Source organism: Arvicanthis niloticus, chromosome 6 (genome assembly GCF_011762505.2).
Source record: "Arvicanthis niloticus isolate mArvNil1 chromosome 6, mArvNil1.pat.X, whole genome shotgun sequence".
NCBI lineage: Eukaryota > Metazoa > Chordata > Mammalia > Rodentia > Muridae > Arvicanthis > Arvicanthis niloticus.
In genome coordinates, this window is record NC_047663.1 from 20,291,698 (window position 1) to 20,313,792 (window position 22,095).

General features: G+C 49.3%; 2 protein-coding genes and 1 long non-coding RNA gene across 4 annotated transcripts; 2 read left to right on the plus strand and 1 right to left on the minus strand.

Moving 5' to 3' along the window:
- Nucleotides 1-9,691: 9,691 nt before the first annotated feature.
- Nucleotides 9,692-10,803, plus strand: Pyy (peptide YY). 2 transcript variants are annotated; one of them, XM_034507805.2, is made up of 4 exons: nt 9,692-9,797; nt 10,182-10,369; nt 10,482-10,565; nt 10,665-10,803. In XM_034507805.2, exons 2-4 carry the CDS (start codon nt 10,182-10,184, stop codon nt 10,687-10,689), a joined length of 297 nt encoding a protein of 98 aa, XP_034363696.1. In that variant the 5' UTR covers nt 9,692-9,797; the 3' UTR covers nt 10,690-10,803. The 2 variants fall into 2 exon arrangements, with proteins under 2 accessions (XP_034363696.1, XP_034363697.1); XM_034507806.2 differs by having other exon boundaries at nt 10,482-10,559; nt 10,665-10,801.
- Nucleotides 10,804-16,315: 5,512 nt separating this feature from the next.
- Nucleotides 16,316-17,731, plus strand: Ppy (pancreatic polypeptide). The gene is made up of 4 exons (XM_034507717.2): nt 16,316-16,365; nt 16,927-17,117; nt 17,386-17,496; nt 17,595-17,731. Exons 2-3 carry the CDS (start codon nt 16,927-16,929, stop codon nt 17,492-17,494), a joined length of 300 nt encoding a protein of 99 aa, XP_034363608.1. The 5' UTR covers nt 16,316-16,365; the 3' UTR covers nt 17,495-17,496; nt 17,595-17,731.
- Nucleotides 17,732-19,761: 2,030 nt separating this feature from the next.
- On the minus strand, nt 19,762-20,594 carry LOC117711935 (uncharacterized). The gene is made up of 3 exons (XR_004607164.2): nt 20,432-20,594; nt 20,179-20,340; nt 19,762-19,962 (listed from the first exon to the last, which is right to left on the minus strand). It is a non-coding gene; the product is annotated as an uncharacterized LOC117711935 (long non-coding RNA).
- Between the last annotated feature and the right edge of the window lie 1,501 nt (nt 20,595-22,095).

Here is a 22,095-nt window from a genome sequence, read left to right on the forward strand (position 1 = left end):
CAGTGTCAGATCTCCTGGAGCTGGAGTTACAACTGGTTGTGAAAAGCTATGTGGGTGCCGAGAACTGAACCTGGGTCCTCTACAATAGCAGCGGATGCTCTTAACAGATGAGCCATTTCCCCAGTCTCCACCTCCCCTTTCTTTCCTATTGCTTTTTAAAAAGATGGCATCTCTTGGAGCTGGTGTTTGGCTCAGCAGTCAAACATTTGTCTAGCATTCCTCAGGGCCTGGGCTCTGGCCATGGCCCTGCACTGTGAAAACAAAACAAAGAAATAAATAAGACAGCATCCGCCCTTTGGCGTGGTGGCACACGCCTTCAATCCTAGTGCCAGGCAGGGACAGACGGATCTCAGCGAGTCTGAGACAGCCTGCTCTGCACGATGACGTTCCAGCCAGCCAAGGCTACATAGTGAGACCCTGTCCATAAATAAATAAATGGAATACATCCCGTGTTTTTACCTGATGTCAGAGTCAGATACAGTGGTGAGCAGCCCAGGGGAGTGAAATTAGACCAAGCTCATTTTGACGGTGGCTCTTCAGTGTTCTAGCTCTGTAGCCGTGAAGCTCTTAGCATCGCCTTGCGGGCAGAAAGACGTGATTTATTCCTATGAAGCATGAGTGCCAGTGGCCCAGGCATGTGTGTGGATTTAGGTTGCCCCAAATAATGTGTTCTGATGTGGACGTGGCTTTAGGACATTTCTGTGGTTGGTTAATAAAGGAAAGTTACACATCAAGGCCGTTTTCAAACACATTGGTGGGACCAATAAGACAACTCCCCATTGGCCCGTCAGCCCCGTGCAACCCTTAGCCGAGGTGTGGCTTTTTCCTGGGAACTCTAGTTCACATAATCAGTCAATCAGCCTCTTAGACTCTTCAACATAGGCGTGGCTTCTATTTCTCTTAGAATGTCACTGGCAGTCTCTTCTGTTGGCTGAACAGTTTGTGTCTGTGGAAGCCAAGGATGCTTTCATGATGCCCCATGACCTAGTTTTTAAAAATTATTTGTGTGTGTGTGTGTGCACGTGTGTGTCTGCATGTGTGTGTGTATGTGTGTGTGTGGTGTGCGTGTGTTTCATTGTGCATTTGAAGGTCAGAGGACAACTTAAAGGAGTTGGTTTTCTCCTTCTAACCTGGGAGTCTGGAAGATCAAACTCAGGCTATCAGGCTTGGCTGCAGGCATCTTCTCCTGCTTAACCATCTTGTCTGCCCTCTATATTCTTTAAAACTACAGCATGAATCCTTTTCTAAGTCACATATCCTCTATTTTCAGCAAATTCAGTGTGTTTTAGAGTTCCTAGTTTCACATTTCCACCCACAGTGTCCCCTTTTAACTCTAGCATTTTATTATTATTTTTTAATGGAAACACCAGGAACACTATTGTTATTGGCAGCTGGCTGGTTTTCATATAATTTACAGAAAACTAGTTAGCTCAAAATGTTTGGGTGTTCCTAATAAGTCAATTGAAGCTGAGCATGGTGGTGCATGATTTTGATCTGATCAGTCTTGAGATAGAGGCTGGTGCTTTCTGTAGATTGGAGGCTAGCCTGATCTACACAGTGAAACCCTATCTGAAAGAAAGGAAGAAAGAAATGAAGAAAGAAAAGAGGAAGAGAGAGAGATAGAAGAAAGGGAGAAAGGAAGGAAGGGAGAAAGGAAGTCAGTTCAGCAGATGTTCTAGGGTAGGCAGAAGTCCCAGTGTGGTATAGCGCTGACGGTAGGTTATAGCATCTGGAATGTGAGTTCATCAGGTCACTCTTGTAAATAGGACTTTGTGCATTTGACAGGTCCCATACTGTAGGGCAGGTGGTCATTAGACAGACTATGCTGTGACAGGAGGGATAAGCAGCTCCAGCAGAGTGACAGCTGTGTCCCTGAGTTTGTTGTATTTCATCATTTCTAATATCAATAACAACTCAGTAAACCAATTCTTAGAAATAAGCTAGTGTCTTTCCTTTTACTAATAGGGAGAAATTCTATTGTTTTTTTTTTTTTTTGGCTAGATCTGGAGGTGCCCCCCAAAATAGAGTTTCTTTTGGGAGATTTATTTATTCATTTTATTAGATTTTTAAAAATGTGTATGGTCTTTTGCCTGCATACACACGTGTGTGTGTGTGTGTGTGTGTGTGTGTGTGTGTGTATGCATGCTACACACTTGCCATTGACCACAGAGGTCAGGAAAGGATGTGGGATCCCCTAGAACTGGAGTATGGATGGTTGTGAGCCACTATGAGGGTGCTGGGACTTGAACCCAGGTCTTCTGCAAAAGCAGCAAGTGCTCTTCATCACTGACCCATCTCTCCAGGCCCACTTTTGGAAGAGATAAAATAGGTCCCTCCCAAACTAAAAACTGGAATAAATATTTGTTTTTAATTTGATGAATGAATGAGTGTTGGCTTTGATTTTTCAAAACCTACTTTAATAAGGATTCTTAAAGGCTTCAACCTCCCTTGTAGCCCACCACCCACCAGAGGCAGTGGGAAAGAAAGGTTAATAGGATGAGGGTTTGTAGACATGTTTAGAAATAGTTCCTTGGGGGCTATTCTGCAGTCCAGTTCACTCTCACCTCTCATGAGTCACCAACGGCAGTTCAATCCAAAAGAAACCGCAAGGCTCCTCCAATCTGTCCGAGTCCATGGAAGCAGCAAGAAGCTGCTGAAATACCACGAGAGGTTTTTTGGTGAGTTACTCTCTTCAATTCACAGCAAGCAAAGATCAGTGATACTCTGGGCAAGGCAAACCAATTCCAGAGCCTCCTCCCGCTGCCTGTGGGGTCATATTTATATTTTTCTAAACATCATGCTTCCTCTTACATGTCTGCTTCAGCAAAACATCCTCTCACCTGTGTCTGCTTCAGCAAAACCTCCTTTCACCTGTGTCTGCTTCAGCAAAACCTCCTTTCACCTGTGTCTGCTTCAGCAAAACCTCCTTTCACCTGTGTCTGCTTCAGTAAAACCTCCTTTCACCTGTGTGCCCCATCAAACCATATGGCATAACGAGTTTCCTGAAATTCCCACTTCATATGAGTCTCTTGCCTGCTGCAAATTCACCGTGGAAAGATTGCGATCATTTCCGAATTTTTAGCTATGATTTTTAAAACCTTCTAGCAGAGAAAACTAAAGCAGTTCACATCCATTTTTATAAAGTGTGCATCAATTATTTTATAAGGAACTAATTGTTGTTTTCCAGAACAAGTAACTTCCAGGGTTAGGAGAACTACCAGGAGTGCTTTTGCTAAGAAAGCTGACTGCTTCCATCAATTTTGACAACCGATTTTATTTTTGTAGCATCATCTGTCCGTTTAACATTCAGTTCAGAAGACTGGAGACCACAGGCACAATGGCAATCCTGTGCAGTTTTGCCACATTTCATAAATAGATTTCAGTGTTTGTCCAGGAAGATGAATCTTACTATTAATTTAATAAATTGCTTAGTAGCAATTACTTTATCACTATGTAGTCCGGTAATTTGCTTAGTAAATAGTTATTAAGCAGGGATAATCCTTTCTAATCGAATCTTCCTTACAGCTAAGGAAGTGGCTTTGCAACATAGGAAAGGCTCATCCTATTGGGAAAACATACAAACTTAGCATTAAGATGTATTTTGGCCAAGGAGAGGGTTCAGCATGAAAGTCTGACAACCTGAGTTCAATCCCTGGAACATTCACCAAAATCCAGAGGCAAACATCTGTAAATCTAGTAGCAATTCCCTACAGCAAGATGAGAGGTTCAGACAGGAGAACTGGCCTGAAGCTCACATGCACATGCCATAGCAGCAACAAGAGAGGTTCTGCCTCAGAGCAAGGTGGATGGAGTGAGCTAAACAACTTCTCTGCCCTCCCCATGTGTGCTGTGGCATGTGTCCCACTCTAAATCTTAAAAAGAAAAAGGGCAAAATTTAAAAAATATATTGTCTCTTTCACAGGAAAACACCGAATGCAGGGTGGCAGCCGAGCAGTGTGTCCAGGAGGTCCTGGCAGAGTGTGTGAGAAGCAGGATTGGGAGGCTGCAGTGACCTCACAGGGACTTCAGGAGCATCTGGAGCTGAGGCTAGCAGGCTGGTGAAGCTAAAATTGAAGACAAGGGCTGGACATATGCCTTTAATCACAGCACTCAGGAGACAGAGGTGGGCATATCTCTGTGGGTTCAGGACTGGCCTAGTCTTCAGAGCTAGTTCTAGGACAGCCAGGGCTACACAGAGAAACACTGTCTTTTTTTTTTTTTTTTTTTTTAATGTTTTTAAAAAGATTTATTTATATTTTATTTATATGAGTGCACTGTTGCTGTCTTCAGACACACCAGAAGAGGCATTACAGATCCCAGAAGATCACATTACAGATGGTTGTGAGCCACCACCATGTGGTTGCTGGAAATTGAACTCAGGACCTCTGGAAGAGCAGTCAATGCTCCCAACTGCTGAGCCATCTCTCCAGCCCTGAGAAACCCTGCCTTGAAAACGACAACAACAACTAAAAACCATAAGGCAAACTGAAGAGAAGGAATGTATTTTCATCACCAAGCTGGGCCGCCTGGTTAACAACATGAAGATCAAGCCCCTGGAGGGGATCCATTTGTTCTCCCTGTCTGTCAAGGAGCCTGCGGTCATTGTCTTCTTGCACGTCCTTTAGGGATGAGGCTCTGTTATCATGGCAGTGTGGAGGCAGACTCCAGATCATCAGCGCACCAGGTTCAAGACCTTTGTCACTGTGGGGGACTGCAATGGTCATGTTGTTCTGGATGTTAAGTGTTCCAAGAAGGGTAGCCACTGCCATCTGAGATGCCACATCTCTGTCAAGCTCTTCATTATCTCAGTGCAGAGAGGCTGCCAGAGCAACAAGATGGATAAACCTCACACTGACCATGCTGGTGACATGCTGTGCTGGGGGATTCATCTCTGGCCCCAGAGACACAGGCATTGTCTCGGCTGCCATGCCCAAGAAGCTGCTGCTGTTGGGTGGCTGGCTGGCATTGATGACTGCTACACCTCATTCAGGGACTATACTGTCACTCTGAGCAATGTTATCAGGCCACCTTTAATGCTATCTCTAAGAGCTACACACAGCCACCTGACCTGGGATCTCTTGGAAGAGAGCATGTTTACTAAGTCTCTCTAGCAGAAATTCACCAACCATCTTGTGAAATGCACAAAGAATCTCCATGCAGAGGTCCCAGGTTCCAGCTGTGTTTACCACATAGGGTTTTTTATAGAAGAAACGGAAATTGAATTAAATCCTGCTTTTAAAAAATAAGACATTTGTTGAGTGTGGTGGTACACACTTTCCATTCCAGCACGTGGGAGGTAGAGACAGGTGGATCTGTATGATTTCAAGTCCAGCCTGATCTGCATTGTGAGATCTGGGCTATCCAGGACTACATAATAAAACCCAGTCTAAAAACAAAGCAAGCAAGCAAACAAACAAACGAAACACAGGCCAAATGTGTATCTGTTGTTCTAATCTCTTTTTTAACTTTTATTTATTATTAATGTGGAGTGTATGTGTGTGTGTGTGTGTGTGTGTGTGTGTGTGTGTGTGTGTGCATGTGCCCCAGTACATATGTGATTAAAAGACAGCTTTGTGGAGTTGATTCTTTCACCTTTATGTAGGTTTCAGGGATGGAACTCAGGCCTGCAGGGCCAGGGCCTGTACCAGGTGAACCGTCTCACACACCCTCATGCCTGCTTTTTCTTAGCAACAAATTTGAATGGATTATGTTTTTAGATTTGTTAAAATCCTATTCTAAAAGGTACTTAGAAACCACCTCGTTAAAAACCACCCATCCCTCTCTGGAATCACTGTTTTCATTCGGTATCTGTTTTTTACGTTGGGGGAGATTCCTGTCCGACTCTGCATAGACATGTTCAGTGCTCAAGGACTGTCTGTATGTAGATTTATCTCATTCCCTTGAACAGAAGACACAGAAATAATCTGTGGTTCCAAACCTGCCATTACCTGGGGTTCCAGGAACAGCAGAAGCTTGCTGGATCATTCCCAGCTGAGGGCCGTCATCCACAGGGTGAGTCTTGTACCCTGGAGCATGAGTCACCATCTCCTGAGAACCAGCCTGTCCCCTCAGGCAACAGGGACCTCTTTGGACCTTCTTGAAGAATTGGAACTGAGGTTATGATCAACCAGATCACGCCTCAACTACGTCTGCCTGGGTTGAATTCTGGTCACCAGGGTTGGTGACAAGTGCCTTTACGTGCTGAGTTATTTTACCAGATTTCCTTTTCTTTCCTCCCCACACCTCTCTCGCCTTTCATTCTTTCTAGACAGGGTCTTTATCCTGGCTAGATGTCAACATTACACAAGCTAGAGACATCTGAAAGGAGGCAAGCCCAGTTGAGAAAATGTCTCCATAAGATATATCAGTAGCCCATTTTCTTAGTGATTGGAGAAGGGTCCAGCCCATTGTGGGTGGTGCCATCCCTGGGCTGGTGGTCCTGAGCCTATAATAAACCAGGAGGAGTTAGCCATGAGGAGAAAGCCAGTACCCAGCGCCCCTCCACGGCCTCTGCATCAGCGTCTGCTTCCAGGGTCTTGCTCTGCTTCCTTTCCTGTCCTGACATCCTTTGAGGATAAACAGTGATGTGGAAGTGTAAGCCAAACACAGCCTTTCCTCCCCAACTTGCTTGGGTCATGGCGTTTCATCATGCAATAGTGACCATAATTAAGATAGTCTCACGTATCCTGGGATAGCCTCAAGCTCTTGATATAGCCAAAGATACATGTTGAACTTCTGATCTCGCTTCTACATCTGCAGTACTGGGGTTCTAGATGTGTGGTGGGGGATCCCGGCTAATGCTGGGGGATCAATCTCAGAGATCTGTGCATGCTAAGTAAGAGCTAGACCTGAGTTACATCCCCCCTCCCTGTTGTTGTTTTTCTCTGAAGCAAAGTGACATTATGTAGTCCAGGCTGCTCTAGAACTTGAGGTCTCTAGTGATGAGATTAGAGGTTTTGCACCCATGTCTGTAAGGAATGATTCTTTCCTGCCTGTGACTTTGCTTGGGGAGGAGTCGTTGGCAATGTCTTGTGTATCAAAGGTTCCTGTTGCAGATACTGGGTTCGGGTGACGGCTGATACGTTACAGAAGGCTAAGTCACTTAGGATGAGTGGACTTGATATTACTAGACAAGGCAAATGGTTTTCTGAGGTCCAGGTTTCTAACCTCCCTGACCTGGGTTGGTTTTATTATGTCCTCTGAGGATAAAGAGTAATGGGATCCCAGCAGTTCTGTCTCTGTATCCTTCAAGGACAAGTTGGAGGCTGGTCCTGGTGGTCTCAAGGGCACAGTAAGAATTGTTCTGGAAGTTTCCCCTCACACAGACTTGTCTCTAGTTTGCAGACTTGTCTCGTGGAGGCTGAGTCACGGGTCGATGATGATGAGGGCCCTCAGTGGGGCCAGCCAGGCCTATTGATCGAGACATCCTCCTCACTAATCAACAGTTAATTAAGTCTTTGATGCGGGGGAGATGATTAATGAATAGGAAGCTTGTCCTGTAATTGGGGCATGGGACTGGAGGGAGTGTCAAGATGCACAGAGGGGGTTTGTGAGGATGGGGGAGGCTGGTTTCTGGTCCACACTGAGGGACCCCCTTGGGTTCAGCTTGCTTTCTTACACTGAAGCTAGGCCTTCCCTATATCCTCTTGTGTCTCCACCATTTCTCTTCTTTCCTTGAACCTTGTGTCCCCTAAGGTGGGGAGGGGCATCCAGGCATGGCAGATCCTCTGTGTTTCTCTCACAAGCTCCTTTGTCTCTCTTTGGGGTTGGTGCGCCTACAACTCACTCACCACCATAGCGAGCCCTTCAGGGACCAATGAACAAATGTCCATTCCCATCTCCCGTCCCTTGTAGCCTGTAGCATCCTTGTCTATCTAGGCTCCGGCCTCTGTGGTCATAGCTGCCCTGGCCAGCACCCAGGTTGTCCTCTCCCCAGCACCTGCCTTGTTGTACCATGGCCTTTGGATTTCCCTAGAGGACTAGAATTCCTGTACTTCTGTTATCTCCTCTCCATACAGAACACTGGCTGGTCTCTCTGTAACTGTTCTGGGGTCTTTTAAGACTGGGATTCCCCAAGGATGTGGATCTCCTGAGATGGGGACAAGGCTGTGCCTTGACCCCCAGATACAGGCTCCCTAAGAAGGACTGTGTCTCTCTTTTCTCCAAGGCTGGGGTACATGTCCTGTTGTCCTGATCTCTTCCATGTCCATGCTCATCAGGATGCCCTGGTACTTCTGTTACAAGGGCCCAGTGAGACCTGGCTGGCTGATAAAGATCCATTTCCGGAGAGTGCAGGTGACTAAACCCATAAAAAAAGGTGATTGAAGAAGCCCTGGGTGCTCCATCTCAGGTGAGTTCTAAAAATAACACCTATGGCCATCTGTCCTGGAAAGTGGAAGGGCTGGCCCAGAACTAGGGGTCTGGGCAAGATGGCTCTTCCTGTTTCCGTGGTCGGAAGTGGTGGAGACTCTGGCAGAGCTGGGAGAAGGTCCTAGAAAGGGTTTTACAGAGCACTTCCCTGTGGCCCTCTCCTTTTGATAAAGCAGGTGGGTCTGATGGAGCTCTTCCCTCATGGGGCTGGGGTCCTTCCCCCTCTCAGCCAATCAGAGTAGGCTGTGGCTCCAGACAGCGTCCACTCCTACTCCCATGTGTAACTCCTGAGCTTTGGGGTGCCATGACTGTCCATTGTCAGCACTGAGAAGGCTGTTCCCCAGGTTTGTCTGCCCTCATCCTGTGTGAGCCATGGATGACCCCTCAGAACTTCTGTTTCCTTGCTAGTAAGATGGGACACTCTGAATATTGTGCAGGAATTGATGTGTTACACAGCACAAAATAAATGCTTACTAATCGTTAGTGGTTGCCCCTCTTCTGCAGGCCTTCCCTCATGGACCCCAGAGTCCAGAGATGACTGTAGTGAACTTAAACAGTGCAATGACCAGGTCACCTTAGCATCACTCAGCCGCAAAAGACACCTATGTTCTGAAGGTCTCTTGGTCAGAGAAGGGGGTTCTGACTCTGTCTGTATAGCTGGCTGGTCCTGAGTCTGTCTGTTTTAGGCTGAAATATACAAGCAGCTGATGAAGTTGCTTCTGTGAAGGGAACTAGCTCCCTCCCACTCCCACGTCTGTTTCAATGGAGAAAGGACACAACGCAATGTCCGTTCAGTGAGGCCTCGTCCTCGAAACATCATAATCAGGTTGGGAGGCGAGGACACATGCGCCTATGCCTGCCTTCAGCAGAAAAAGACTTCCCTCCAGGGCCAGTCAGTCCTGGGACCTTCTCCAAACAGAAGCATACAGGGCTGCTTCCTGAAAGGAGCTATCACAGGTGCACAGGCTGAAGAAACAGCATTTCCCCTTCTCCATCCCCTTCTATGAACAGGCTAAGGAAGATGGAATCTCATTCCTGGTTTTGCCCAGTTAGTCTAGATCCAAACTCTAGATTCAGTTCCTTGTGGCAGCCGTAGGGTGAACACTGGATTCAGGCAAGGCACCCTTCCAGAAGGACCCCAAGTTTGAAGATGGGACTGCCCCCTCAGCTCTTGCTGAGGTGGAGAGACAGCACGTACTGGCTGGGTGTAAAGTCAGCAATTGGCAGGGGTGGAGGGAGGGAGGAGACGGAGACAAGCCCTCCCCTGCTGGCTCCCCTCCCCTGGACTCCCCCCTCCCTTTCCAAGTGGGATATAAGCCCCGCAGGGAAGCTCTGAGCAGAGGCCACAGGGATCAGTAGCTGTCCAGCCTTCCAGCCTCTCCTGCCTTCCATTTTCTGCTCATCTTGCTTCGGGAGCTGTAACAGCTGTGAGTGACCCGGGTTCAGGAATGGTCTGATATTGTGATATTTTGTGGGGAAACAGAGGTCGGGTTGTTGGAAACTGAGACTGAGTGTTTGCGAGCTGGGAGGGCAAGGGTCTATCTGAGATGAGATGGAGAAGCCTGTGGGGAACTCGGGTGTCATTGCAGCTTTCCTCCCTTATCTACCCCTCTTTGGGTATCAGCGGGAGTGGAGAGGCAGGCAGGACTGACAGATGGGGAAACTGAGGCTAGAGATGGTGCAAGGCGGGAGAAGACTAGGTGAGTCTTGTGGTTGGGACAAACTGAGACGTGGGCCCGACGGCAGCCGCAGCCTCCCGCCGTGGAGGATCGAGGCTCAGGATGGCCCACCCACCAACGCTTTCCTCCTAGATGGTGGCGGTGCGCAGGCCTTGGCCAGTCATGGTCGCAGTGCTGCTAGTCCTGCTCGCCTGCCTGGGAGCGCTGGTGGACGCCTACCCCACCAAACCAGAGGCTCCGGGAGAAGACGCCTCCCCGGAGGAGCTGAGCCGCTACTACGCCTCTCTGCGCCACTACCTCAACCTGGTCACCCGGCAGCGGTGAGCGCGGGAGAGGGCAGGCGGGTGGACCCTAGCCTGGGGAGGAGCGTTGCTCCCTCTCTCCAGCTCCACCAGGAGGCCTGACCACGCCCCTTTGTGGTCCCGCCCCCAGGTATGGGAAAAGAGACGTCCCCGCAGCTCTGTTCTCCAAACTGCTCTTCACAGACGACAGCGAGAACCTCCCCTTCAGGTCTCGGTAGAAAACATCCCTCCCCATGCATGTCCTGGAGTGTGGCCTGGCCCCATCACTTACAACCCTGCCCCCCATTCAATTCATTTCCTTTTCCTCCCGCAGGTCAGAAGATTTGGACCAGTGGTGAGGACCCCACAAAGCCTCCTGCGATATGTGCTAACTACACCGACTTCACTTGCATGTTTGGTTTAAGAAGAGGGCACTTCATATGTGGTGTCCCGGACACCCAGGCTGGAGGGCTGTGTGTGTTCATTTCCCTGTTCCCAAATAAAAGGCAAATTTCACACAAAATACTCGTGTGTTTCTCTATCCGTCCTCTTCACTTTTGCGGAGATGGCGTCAGTGGTATGTAAGGTGTCTTGAGCCCCAGGAAAGACAGGTGTCTAAGAAAAGAAAAAAAAAAAGACTCCGAGGACAAGAAGAGGGCATGGTTGGGAGATAGACACTTCATCTCAACTGAAGTCTCTGAAAGGACCTGGGAAGGCACTCTGGGGGAAGAGAGCCTAGGAGAGTGGGTGCAGTAGATTCTGAACACTCGAGGAGAGGTGGGGGAGACAGAAAGGATGCAGATGGAGAGAGTTTAAGGTTCAGGAGAGCATCCAGAAGGCTAGGCACCACTCCCCGGGGAGTTGCCCTGAGCAGCCATGAAGAACAGGAGGACAGGATCTAGGAGACCCTGGAGGAAGTGACCTTGGAGAGGAGATAGGGTGTGCTAAAAGGCAGAGAAGTCACTTCCCTTGAGCAGGAGGAGCAGCGGGAGTGTGGAGGTCTCCATTCTCTCAGCAACAGGGGGAATCAGGGGGAATTCCCTATATTGCTGAATGCAGGCTCACAGCTATGACTGTGACTTTCTGGTGAAAAGGCCATGGGGACACCCTCCAATTCCTCTCTCTCCCCATTAAACACGGAGGTCTAAAGTGTTGTGGGTGTTAAACTATAGGTTAACCTGAGTCTCTGGATATCTCACTGCAAGAAGCCCATTGGTTGGCCCATTAATTGGAGTTTTCTGCCTTCTCTGGCCACCCAGCACTCTCTCTGGCTACTTCCCTGTTCACTATGAAATGTGTCCATCATTTCTGTGTCTTGTTCTTCTAGGTTTTGAAGGGGGTAGTGCTGGAGGAGGGGCATATGATCCCCATCCTTTGTTGAGAAGCACCTGCCCAGGGGGGAGGCTGGAGGATGAGGGAGGAGGTACCACGTTGAAGTCAAGGTTACAGATCCACAGAAATGGTGTCATCCAGGAAGTCTGGGTTGGTATCACTGTGTGGATGGGAGAGATATGCAGGACTCCTTACAGCCTGCTGGCCCTGGAAGGAGAGTGGCCTCTGGTATAATACTACTTTCTGTATAGGGGACCATGAGACCCCCACATCTACTTTCTGGGGATGCCCTTCACCTTCACAAGGATAGGATGAAGAAGCAACCCCAGGGCCTAACATATGTCATAGACTGCATGGATTCTGGGCTCCACGGGGCTTGCTTGCATTGCTTTCTTTCTCTCCGGCCTGGAAAGCCCCTCTTGCATTATGGTCACCTCCTAGAAGCCATTTCTGGTTCCCCTTTGGTGGAGTTAGTCTCTCTGTTATCTTTCCTTCCAGCATCCCCATTACCCGAGTCCTCCCTTTGTAGTCCTGTGTTTCTCTACTGCTCCAAGCTCGCAGTGACTGCTTCTAGGGTTGAGTAGAGAAGACTCCATGTCTGGATGCTGGTGTCTGTGGTCCCCTGTCTGTTGGTCTGTCTGGGGAAGCTGGGGCCAGTGCAAAGCTAACGCAGAAGGGACCTGGAGAGACATATACATGGCCACAGACAGTTTGTGTAAAGTGTCCTGTCTAGTTAACTCTTAGTGATGTGACTTCACTTCTGGTTTCCTTGGGGGCATTTTGAGCAGGTGTGTAATCTGTGGCTGATTAACTTAATCAATATAGAAGCCAGGAAGAAACTTAGATATGATAATAGTTAACAAAGATAGCAACAATGATTACCTTTGCAAGAAGTTCTTCTTAAAAATGATACTGATTTTTATTGTGTAAAATGTGAGTGTCACAGTCTGTGGCGTTAAAAGGACAACTTAGGGGCTGGAGAGATGGCTCAGAGGTTAAGAGCACTGACTGCTCTTCCAGAGGTTCTGAGTTCAATTCCCAGCAACCACATGGAGGCTCACAGCCATCTGTCATGGGATCCAATGCTCTCTTCTGGTGTGTCTGAAGACAGCTGCATTCAATCAATATATATATATATATATATATATATATATATATATATATATATATATATATAAATTATAACAAACAACTTAGGGTAGTAACTTCCCTCTTTGACCTTTACATGGGTCCCGAGGGGTCAAACTCAAGTTGTCAAGCCTGCACTGTCAGGCAGATATCAGTTTTGTTTTGAGACAGAGCTCTATATAGCCCTGACTGTCCTGGAACTCACTGGGTAGACCAGGCTGGCCTCGAACCAGCAGAGATCCATCTTCCTTCTAAGTACATTAAAGATGTGTATCACCATGCCTGGTTCAAATAGCTCTTCTTCTTCTTCCTCTTCCTCTTCTTTAAAGATTTTATTTATTTTATGCATGTGAGTACACTGTCGCTGTCTTCAGACAAACCAGAAGAGGGCATCAGATCTCATTACAGATGGTTGTGAGCCACCATGTGGTTGCTGGGAATTGAACTCAGGACCTCAGGAAGCAGAGTCAGTGCTCTTAACCACTGAGCCATTTCTCCAACCCCAAACAGCACTTCTTTATGTGTTAGATCATTAGCTAATTATTTCACACACAGCATAGTACTATGATATTGATTTGGTTGTGTGTGTGTGTGTGTGTGCGCGCACGCACGTGTGTAACATGGTACTCATGTGAAGGTACAAGGTCAAGAAGTTGGTTCTTTCCTTCTGCTGTGGGTTTTGGGGATTTAACTTGGGTCCTGCTGGGCTTCTTGGCAGCCCTAAGGGTTACCTATGAGGGATCTTTTGGGGGAAGGATCTGAAATATAGTCCTAGGTGACAGATGGCTGTACCTGCTTCTTCCCTATTTTAGTGACCTCATCTTTAAAAAAAAAAAAAAAAAGGTAAATGAAAAGCTGCCTGAGCCTCCTTCTTTGCCTTTGAGCTCTTTGAAGAACGCCCTCTTCCTCCTTTCCTTCTGACGTCCCTAAGACCTACATGCAAATTGGGCACAATGACACATTTGGGAGGCTGAGGCAGGAGGACCACAACTTTCAAGGCTATCTTGAATTATGTAGTGATATGCACCTCAAACATTACAAAGCAGGGGGCCGGAGAGATGGCTCAGTTGGTAAAGTACTTACCATCTGTGTAAAGACCCGGGAAAATCCACAGCACTGGTGCAGGAAGGTATTCACAGTGGTACATGAGTCTGATCCCAGTGTAAGAGCCGTGGAGATGGGTGGATCCCTGGAGCTCACTGGCTGGCCCGTTCAGCCTCGGTGTGAGTCCCAGGTCCCAGTGAGAGACCCTGATTCAGAAAACAAAGTGGACAGTGTTTGAGGAATGCCACCTGAGGTGTGTACATGCACACCCCCCCCACATATACACAAGCCCTCACACACACACTTAGATGTACACATACCCACACATATTGTACCCATATCCACCTACATACACACACATACTCACCACCCTCAACACCACACACACTACTAAACAAAATCAAACAAAACGGTGTGCTGTGAGTGACTTCTTGGCCTGTGCTCTGAGAGCAGCCGAGGCTGGGGTAAGACAGCCAGGTGTCATGGAAAAACGCCTGTCCTATAGATTGTATGTGGGACCTCTGCACGTTGTTCCTTCACATACTTCACTCACCCTCATGTTTCTGGGCTGTTCTCCTAACCTCATTATCACATTGGCCTGTAGCCATCTTCCTTGTCTAGAGAGCACTTGGTTAGTAAGATGCCACTAGTGTCTTGGTCAGTCTGCAGGTGAGCACGTGTGTCTTCCTGGAAGCTTCTATGCAAGCGCTGCAGGAGCCCACAAAGACTAGCAGGAGCTATCTCTGTGTTCCAGATATGACCATAATATTTAGAAGGCACAGGTACTGCTTCCTTCTGGATTGTCACTACTACCCCTGCAAAGACCCTGGAATCTGTCATTGCAATAGTCTATTTGGTTGACATTTGAGGAGCAGCTGTGATTTCTTGGGACCAACAAAGCTGGTTGACTTGCGTGGCAAACCGTAAATATTTCCCACACCAGACTCAGTCCCCGATACAGTCTGTTTGGTTAGGGTCCTTCACCTGCAGTAGAGGCTAGAACACAAGGTACAGAGCTCCTGGAAACCCGGATCCTTAAAACCGGCGCCGGAGTCAGGCGCCCCCTGGTGGCAGCCGTGGTCGCTCGGGGCTAGAGCGGAGGCTCGAATCGAAACTTGTCACTGGTTTTGCATAGTGGGAAGCCCAAGCCCGGAGAAGGGGCCAGGCTCGCTAAGAAATGAACTCTATCTACTTTGAGCGATTGGTGCTCTTCTTGCTACCATAAATGAGAGCTAGAGGAACAGGCTCCTTGATTTTCCCTGTCTGGGGATGAACGCAATGAGCCAGTTGGAATCGAACCCCAGAAGCTCTAATTGGATTATGCTCCCAGGACCAGCGGGCAGTGGCAGGGACAGCAATTGGGCCTAGGCCTATCTGACCTCTAACCTCTCCACGATAGATGACTGCTGTCACCTTCTCCTCTCTCATCACTTCCTGCGTCCCAGGACCCGCGGTGATGCTTCTTGTTGTTAAGCCCTGAGAGCAGAACCTCAGGAGAGAGAGGCCCTTGCTTCCTTCACAGGCATCAAAATAAACAGAGCCGGTCACTGGGCTTGACTTGAGCAGGGTGGTGGTCTGTCTGGGAAAAGGCAACTGAACATAAAAGGACAGTGGCTTTCCTCGTGTGCACTGGCACCAGAAAAATCTCTCAGGGGAGGAACTGAAGGCTGACTGTGAGTCTTGGACAAGCGTTCCCTCCTCTGTGAGCCTTCCCCCATTTTTTGTCTGTCAAATTGGATCCCTTGTAGGGGTTCAGTGGGACGACAGCGTGGAGGTTTTTTTTTTTTTTTTTTTTTTTGAGGGGAGGGCATCTTGGAGCTTATAAGTGATGCTGGTTTTTAGCACTCCCCTGGGACAGAGCTCTGTGCTGGGAAAGGAAACAGCTACCAGGAACTGTCTTTCCCCACGAACCCTGTGTCCTTTGAACTCTGGCCCACAGGATCTCAGTTGGCATTCTATGCACGCATCAAATGGATTTCTCCACTCCCTTCCAAGTGGCTCTGAGTCACCTTCTCTGCCCCTTCCTTGACCTAGCTGTACACTGGATTGAGGGCCCGACTTCCATCCTTCATGCTAGAAGTAAAGCCTAGTACTTCCTTCAGCTTTCAGTCCATACCCTGAGGAAACCCGTTGGGGACTGGGGTTGTCTCTGGAGAGGGTGTCCTGAGGCCAGCGACTAGAACTATGGGTTACCATGTCAGGATCCTGTCATTTATGAATAAAGTCTGTTCTGGTGTCCAAAGCTGGATATGAACCCCACAGGAGACCTTTGTCGTGGTCCAGCTTTTTATTCTGTGCTACTCTGACACCTAGAACACTGGCAGGTGCCTTTCTATTTCTGGCTGCAGTGCCCATGTTTCAGATACCAGGGAGAGAGCAAAGGAGGGGTGTTGAAGGCTGGCAGCAAGGTTGACAGGAGGCGGGGACTCTGGGGGTGCTGAGGACTATAAAGGGGCACAGCCATGAGCAGAGAGACCAGTCCAGCAGGAGATAGGTGTCTTGGTCCAACACTCACTTGCTCAGGATACAGGGTAAGTGAGCTCATCCTGTCCTGCCTCTGGGGACTCCTTGGGTTGAGGCTGGTGATGGAGGGTCGGAATTGGTGCTTTGTAGGCCTGGAGCCCTCAAGAGACCTAAGGTCCTTCTTGGGTCTCTCTCTGCATCTGGATAAACCTGTCAGTCAAAAGCAGGACCCACACTGTCATAAACTTCTGTTCCTTTGCTTTACAAGTTAACTCTGTGTCTCCCACCCTGTGGTTCCCACCAGCTCTGGCCATTCCTGCATCCTCAGAGCCATCAGTGTCTTAAGTCCTGTGTATCCAGCTCTCATACCCAGTTCTTCTGCTATCTTTTTCTATGTTGCCAAGGCACAGGTCCTCTGACTGCTGGCTTGAGGGGTATGTGTGTGGAGGTGTCCTTGTTTTCTAGAGAAGGAAGGTAGTAGATGCTGGTGGCTCTTGCATCTGCCCTCGTCCCCAGGCGTGGCTTGAAGAAATGTGTGGTGGGTGGGCAGTGGCTGGACACGTAGGCCTTGGACACAGAAGGATCTGCTGATGGGCCGTGTTCTGCTTCCACGATTCCTTGTTCATTAGATGGCTGTCGCATACTGCTGCCTCTCCCTGTTTCTCGTATCTACTTGGGTGGCTCTGCTGCTGCAGCCCCTGCAGGGTGCCTGGGGAGCCCCACTAGAGCCAATGTACCCAGGGGACTATGCCACACCGGAGCAGATGGCTCAGTATGAAACTCAACTCCGCAGATACATCAACACGCTGACCAGGCCAAGGTAGGGCCGTGTGTGTGTGTGTGTGTGTGTGTGTGTGTGTGTGTGTGTGAGAGAGAGAGAGAGAGAGAGAGAGAGAGAGAGAGAGAGAGAGAGATTCCTATATTCCTAACTCTAGCCCCTCTCCCAGTCCCTTCTATGCCTGCTCTGAGAAAATCTATCAAGTGGCTTAGGTCCATGTGCTGTGGGCAGGAAAGTGTCTAAGCGGGGGCTACAAAGCAGGTGACTGACACCTGGGAACTATACTTATCCCAGCCGTCTCCCTTCCCAGGTATGGGAAGAGAGCCGAGGAGAACACAGGTGGACTTCCTGGAATGCAGCTCTCCCCATGCACCAGCCCCCCTGTTGGTTTGATTCCCTGCTCTGCATCCTGGAGCTGAAGGTAGGTCTGGAAAGGAGCGATCCAGAGGAGGCGGAAAGGAAACAAAGTCTCAGGGTACAAGGACTGTCCTTTCTCGGGGTTCTCTTCTTTCCTTACAGGGAGCTGAGCCCAATGGACTTGAAGCACCTCTCCTGTCTCCTGCCCATGGCTGCAGGACAGTACAGGTCCAGCTCTCTTTCCTGAATTCTTGAAACTACCTGCTCTCTTGCAAACTAAATAAAGCAAATTAAAATTATAGCCTGTGTGTGTGTGTGTACACCTATAGAGACAGGGGCAGGTAAAGTTCACAGTCAGAGAGGCGGGGAAGGGGAGATAGGGATAAAGAGTTATGCTAACCCTGGGTGTATGTAGGGGCTCAGCTCATCCCTTTCACAGAGGGGCAAGTTGTGGTCTGGAGAGAAGTGAGATTCCCCTCACAAAGGTCTGTGATGTCGCAGTCTTAAGCTTAATCTTCTCATCCCAGCACCCCTAAACCATCCAGCTCCTCAACTTGAGGCCAGCCCTGTTCCCAAACGTACCAAGATTGCTTCCTATAACCTGGGCAGTGGGAGAAGAATCACTTATATCAAAGTGGCCTTGAAATGGGGCAGGGGCAAGAGCTCAGACGCTGAGTGTTGGGGGGGGGGTCGGGGGTCGGCCAACTTCTGCTGTGAGTCCCGGAACTGTTCTCTAGAACTCTAGAGAGACTGGGCTGTTCTGAGAGGTAGTGAACTGCCTGACTAAGACCCGACTAAGAATGAAATTCAGCTACTGCTGTAGGGGAATGTGACCCCAGGGAGGAGACAGTTAGCCAAGCGTTCTCCATGTGTCATGTGTTCTCCAAGATTGACTTGGTCTCTTTGGTTCTTGGGGCAGGGAAGGAAGACTCAGGTACTACCTGAGGAATTCCTGTAGACTATCTACCCATATCAGATATCCTGAGTAGGTGAAGATTCTCTCTCTCTCTCTCTCTCTCTCTCTCTCTCTCTCTCTCTCTGTGTGTGTGTGTGTGTGTGTGTGTGTGTGTGTGTGTTTGTGTGTGTAAAGTGAAAGAGAATGATCTGGACTCCCCTTTCTGGGAACTTTTGTGGGTACAGATAATCACGGGGGAGGTAAGACATGAGACATTCCCTGAATGGGTTCTCTCATCTCTGCCACAGGCTGGGTTTTAAGGGCCGGGGTTGATAGGGTCAGTGCTGGGCTCAGCATTTAGCCTTAATAACAATGACTCTGTGCTCCTATATGTTGAGTGTGAATGACCAGATAGCAGAACCTGCCCTAAAAGGCCAAAGGCTTGTACAAGATGCAGCTATACTGCCAACGCTTGGCTCAAGTTGATTCTTTAAGTTCAAGGGTATGCAGATTCTTAGGGGATGTGGGAGGTTTCAGCAGGAGAATGGATTGAATTCCAGTACTGGAGCCTGGTGTCCCAAAGCCTTCCCTGGTAGCTTAGGAGATGGTTTCTAATTATATTTTATATGTATGGGTGTTTTGCCTGCACCACGTGTCTGCCTGGTGCCTTCAGAGGCAAGAAGAGGGTTTCAGATCTCCTGGAACTAGAGTTACAGACGGTTGTGAGACCCTGTGTAGGTGCTTGGAATCTCTGGATTCTCTGGAAGAGCAGTCAGCATTCTTAAGCCCCGAGCCACTTCTTCAGCCTGAGATGGGTTCTAATGGAGAAAGTTCAACACCCATAGAGGCAGGAACTAGAAAGCTGTTCCACACACACACCTGGGTTTGATGGCTGGGTGACAGGGAGAAGTGTGTGCTGTGTCCTTGATAGCCAGGCTTCAGGAACAGACACTACCATGTCTCCCCACTTCCCATGACTGTGAACTGTGAACCTGAGGTAGGAGGGACGACCCCCCCTCTACTCCCCTGTGTTTGATTATCTGCCACTTCCACAGGCTAGACCAGCATTCCAGCCTGTCCTGCTCCTCAGTGAACTTTGTCAGGGAGCAGGTCTGGCTGAAGCCCCTATTTTGAAGTTCCTAGAACCAACTCTTCCATCATCTCTCTCTCTCTCTCTCTCTCTCTCTCTCTCTCTCTCTCCCTCCCTCCCTCCCTCCCTCCCTCCCTCCCACTCTGTCTCTGAGTCAGCTGGTCACCCTGGAAGCAGTAGATCCGGGGTGAGGTGTTGGAAGGTGGGTGAGGAGGTTGCAGAGAGATGCAGGAAAAACCTAGGCTGAGATCTATTTGTCCTACAAAAGGAATGACAGGGTGCCCTCCTCACTGGAGGATAGGCCTTCCCACTAGTGCCCACAGAAGCCACGGAAGCAATAGAGATTCTTGTTTAAAATGTATTTATCCATTCCTTTATTGTTGTGTATCTGCATGACGTGTGTGCACACACACAAGCCACGGTATACGTGTCCTTTCTTCCGTCTTATGAGATCGGGGATGGAATTCTGGCTGACAGGCTTAGTGGCAAGTGCCCTTACCACTGAGCCACCTTGTCAGTCCCGCTATTGCTGTTTATTGTTCGTGCTGCATGGGTAGGAAGGAACAGAGGCACAGCTTATCGGCTAAAGCGGTCTGTGGGTAGCCAGATCCGGGTTAGACCTTTGGGAGTCAAGGTCCAGCCTGGAGAGGAACCCCCCCCCCCGTACCCCTTTCAGGTGTCCAGGGCTTTCCCCTCTCTCTTCTTCCACTTACCCAAGGATATGGGCGGAGGCCGCTGCTGGCTGCACCAGCCTTGCCTACCTGGAGGCTAATGACAGGCGTCCTAGGGGTTCCTGCGTTGGGGGTTTGCTGCTGTTCTTCCGTAGGGGGCGCGTGACACTCAAGTGAGGACGTTCTGTGGTGTTCGATGGGGTGGATTTGGTGGTGTTGGAGGGTTTCTTGTGGCTTTTGGATTTCTTCAAACTAGGGGACACATCATTGCAGAGATCATGAGGCCAGGGAAATAAGTGCAGGTGCCAGATGACTCCCTCCCCCATTCCTTCATCATCCCCACCCGTTGCTGAAGAGCTTCTCCATGTACTTGTTAATCTGGCCAAAGCTTGCAAACCAACTGGCCGCCCTGGGTTCGGGAATCGGTTGCAGGTGGACCTCTTCCTCCAGGGCGCCATTGGGTGGCACCAGGAGCGCCGCTACGCAACCCAGAGCCAGTGCGCACGCGCAGGGCAGAGCCACGGTCTGGTGAGGACGAGACAGACGGCATGGTCAGGTGACCCAGAGAAGGAAGGTGGGCTGGGAGTGAGACCTACCTTGCTAGCACTGAGTCTACTAAGAAAGCCTGGTGTGTGGCAGAGCTAAGACCAGGAGATGTAGATGCCTCAGTACACATCCGTGCTCGGGCACCTCAAGGAACATTCTGGTTCCCAGGGAGATTAGGGCATGCCTAGACGTGCACTGGGATATCCTCAAAGCACGGAGGTAAAAATGGACAGGAGCCACGTGCTGAGCAACTGATGCACGAATTAGAGTCGCCCGTCAGGTTCCTTGCAAATTCCTTGTACACCCCACTTCAGCCTTTCCCACCTCCCTATTCGGTCCACAAAAACTCGCTGCTATCTACCTGGAAGCCTGGTTCTCCAAGTGTCAGCCGGGCCAGCTCAGCTTCAAGCTTCAGTTCAACACTCTAAATGGGTCTAACCTTGACACCTATATTTAAAACTGCCACCCATCCTTCTCCTCCTCTGCCCCTGCCATGCCCACTTCTTGCTGTATTCTATAATACATTTTTGTAGTTACTACCTGAGTCTCTTCCCAGCCCTCCCTCCTGACACACGTCACAGGTGAGCTCTTTGCGGAGTTTCCGTTGTTTGCTGTGGTACCCACTCAGATCCATACCTGGCTTTTAGAAACACTTTAAATGAATAACATAGTTGCACACTGGAGAGCCAGTCCAGCAATTCCTCCGTCCCCATTCACGCACAGAACCCCGCCCCCTCCATATCATAGACTATGATACCCCAGATAGGACATTTCCTTTGAACTCCCGAGTCCCTGAAATCTCTTTTAGCCTCTTCCCCTCATCTGCACCACCTCAAGCAGGGGCGAGAAGCTCTCTCTACGGCAGCTGTCCTGGCCAATAGAATGGCTTCATTTTTTCATGCCCTCAGTGGGCATGTGGAGAGGCCCTTGGTGTCAGCCTCCATCCCCAAGTTCCCGAAGAGCACAGGTGACAGGGGTTCATCCCTCACTTAGCCTCTAGACATTACCATCGTACTGGGCAGGTGCAGAGCAGCAAAGCAAAAGGCCTCTGGCCGGGATGTCAGAGGCCGTTTATATTTCTATGGATCCATGACCCTGGCCTTCTAAGGCCCCACCCCATGGTGGCTTATCTCCTGTGTCATGGCCCAGGAATTGGGAACAGAGAGAGTGTGGGGGTGGAAGCACATGGCCAATGGACTGTCTCGACTAGGGCACAGTGTCTTCTAGGAGGCCGAGGTGGGAGGCTTCTGGGGTCAGGTAATTTTTTTGTTCCAAGATCAGACATAGATCTGGGGGGAAGGGTTGTCTCTGGGATTGTGAGGGGAAGGGCTGTTTCTGGGGTCAGCAGAGGCCAGTGCTGGAGAGATACCATCCCCATCCTGCTGAGCTGAGGGGACTCTTCCTGCAGGGCTGCCGTGGAGATCTAGTATGTCTGCTCTGGTATCTAGGACTAGAGCTGTG

What these genes read in the sequence shown, in the direction of transcription:
- Pyy (XM_034507805.2), top strand. Translation starts at nt 10,182, where the DNA reads ATGGTGGCGGTGCGCAGGCCTTGGCCAGTCATGGTCGCAGTGCTGCTA. An exon ending in AACCTGGTCACCCGGCAGCG is followed by an intron (nt 10,370 to 10,481) that starts GTGAGCGCGGGA and finishes TCCCGCCCCCAG; the next exon opens with GTATGGGAAAAGAGACGTCC. An exon ending in AACCTCCCCTTCAGGTCTCG is followed by an intron (nt 10,566 to 10,664) that starts GTAGAAAACATC and finishes TTCCTCCCGCAG; the next exon opens with GTCAGAAGATTTGGACCAGT.
- Ppy (XM_034507717.2), top strand. Translation starts at nt 16,927, where the DNA reads ATGGCTGTCGCATACTGCTGCCTCTCCCTGTTTCTCGTATCTACTTGG. An exon ending in AACACGCTGACCAGGCCAAG is followed by an intron (nt 17,118 to 17,385) that starts GTAGGGCCGTGT and finishes CTCCCTTCCCAG; the next exon opens with GTATGGGAAGAGAGCCGAGG.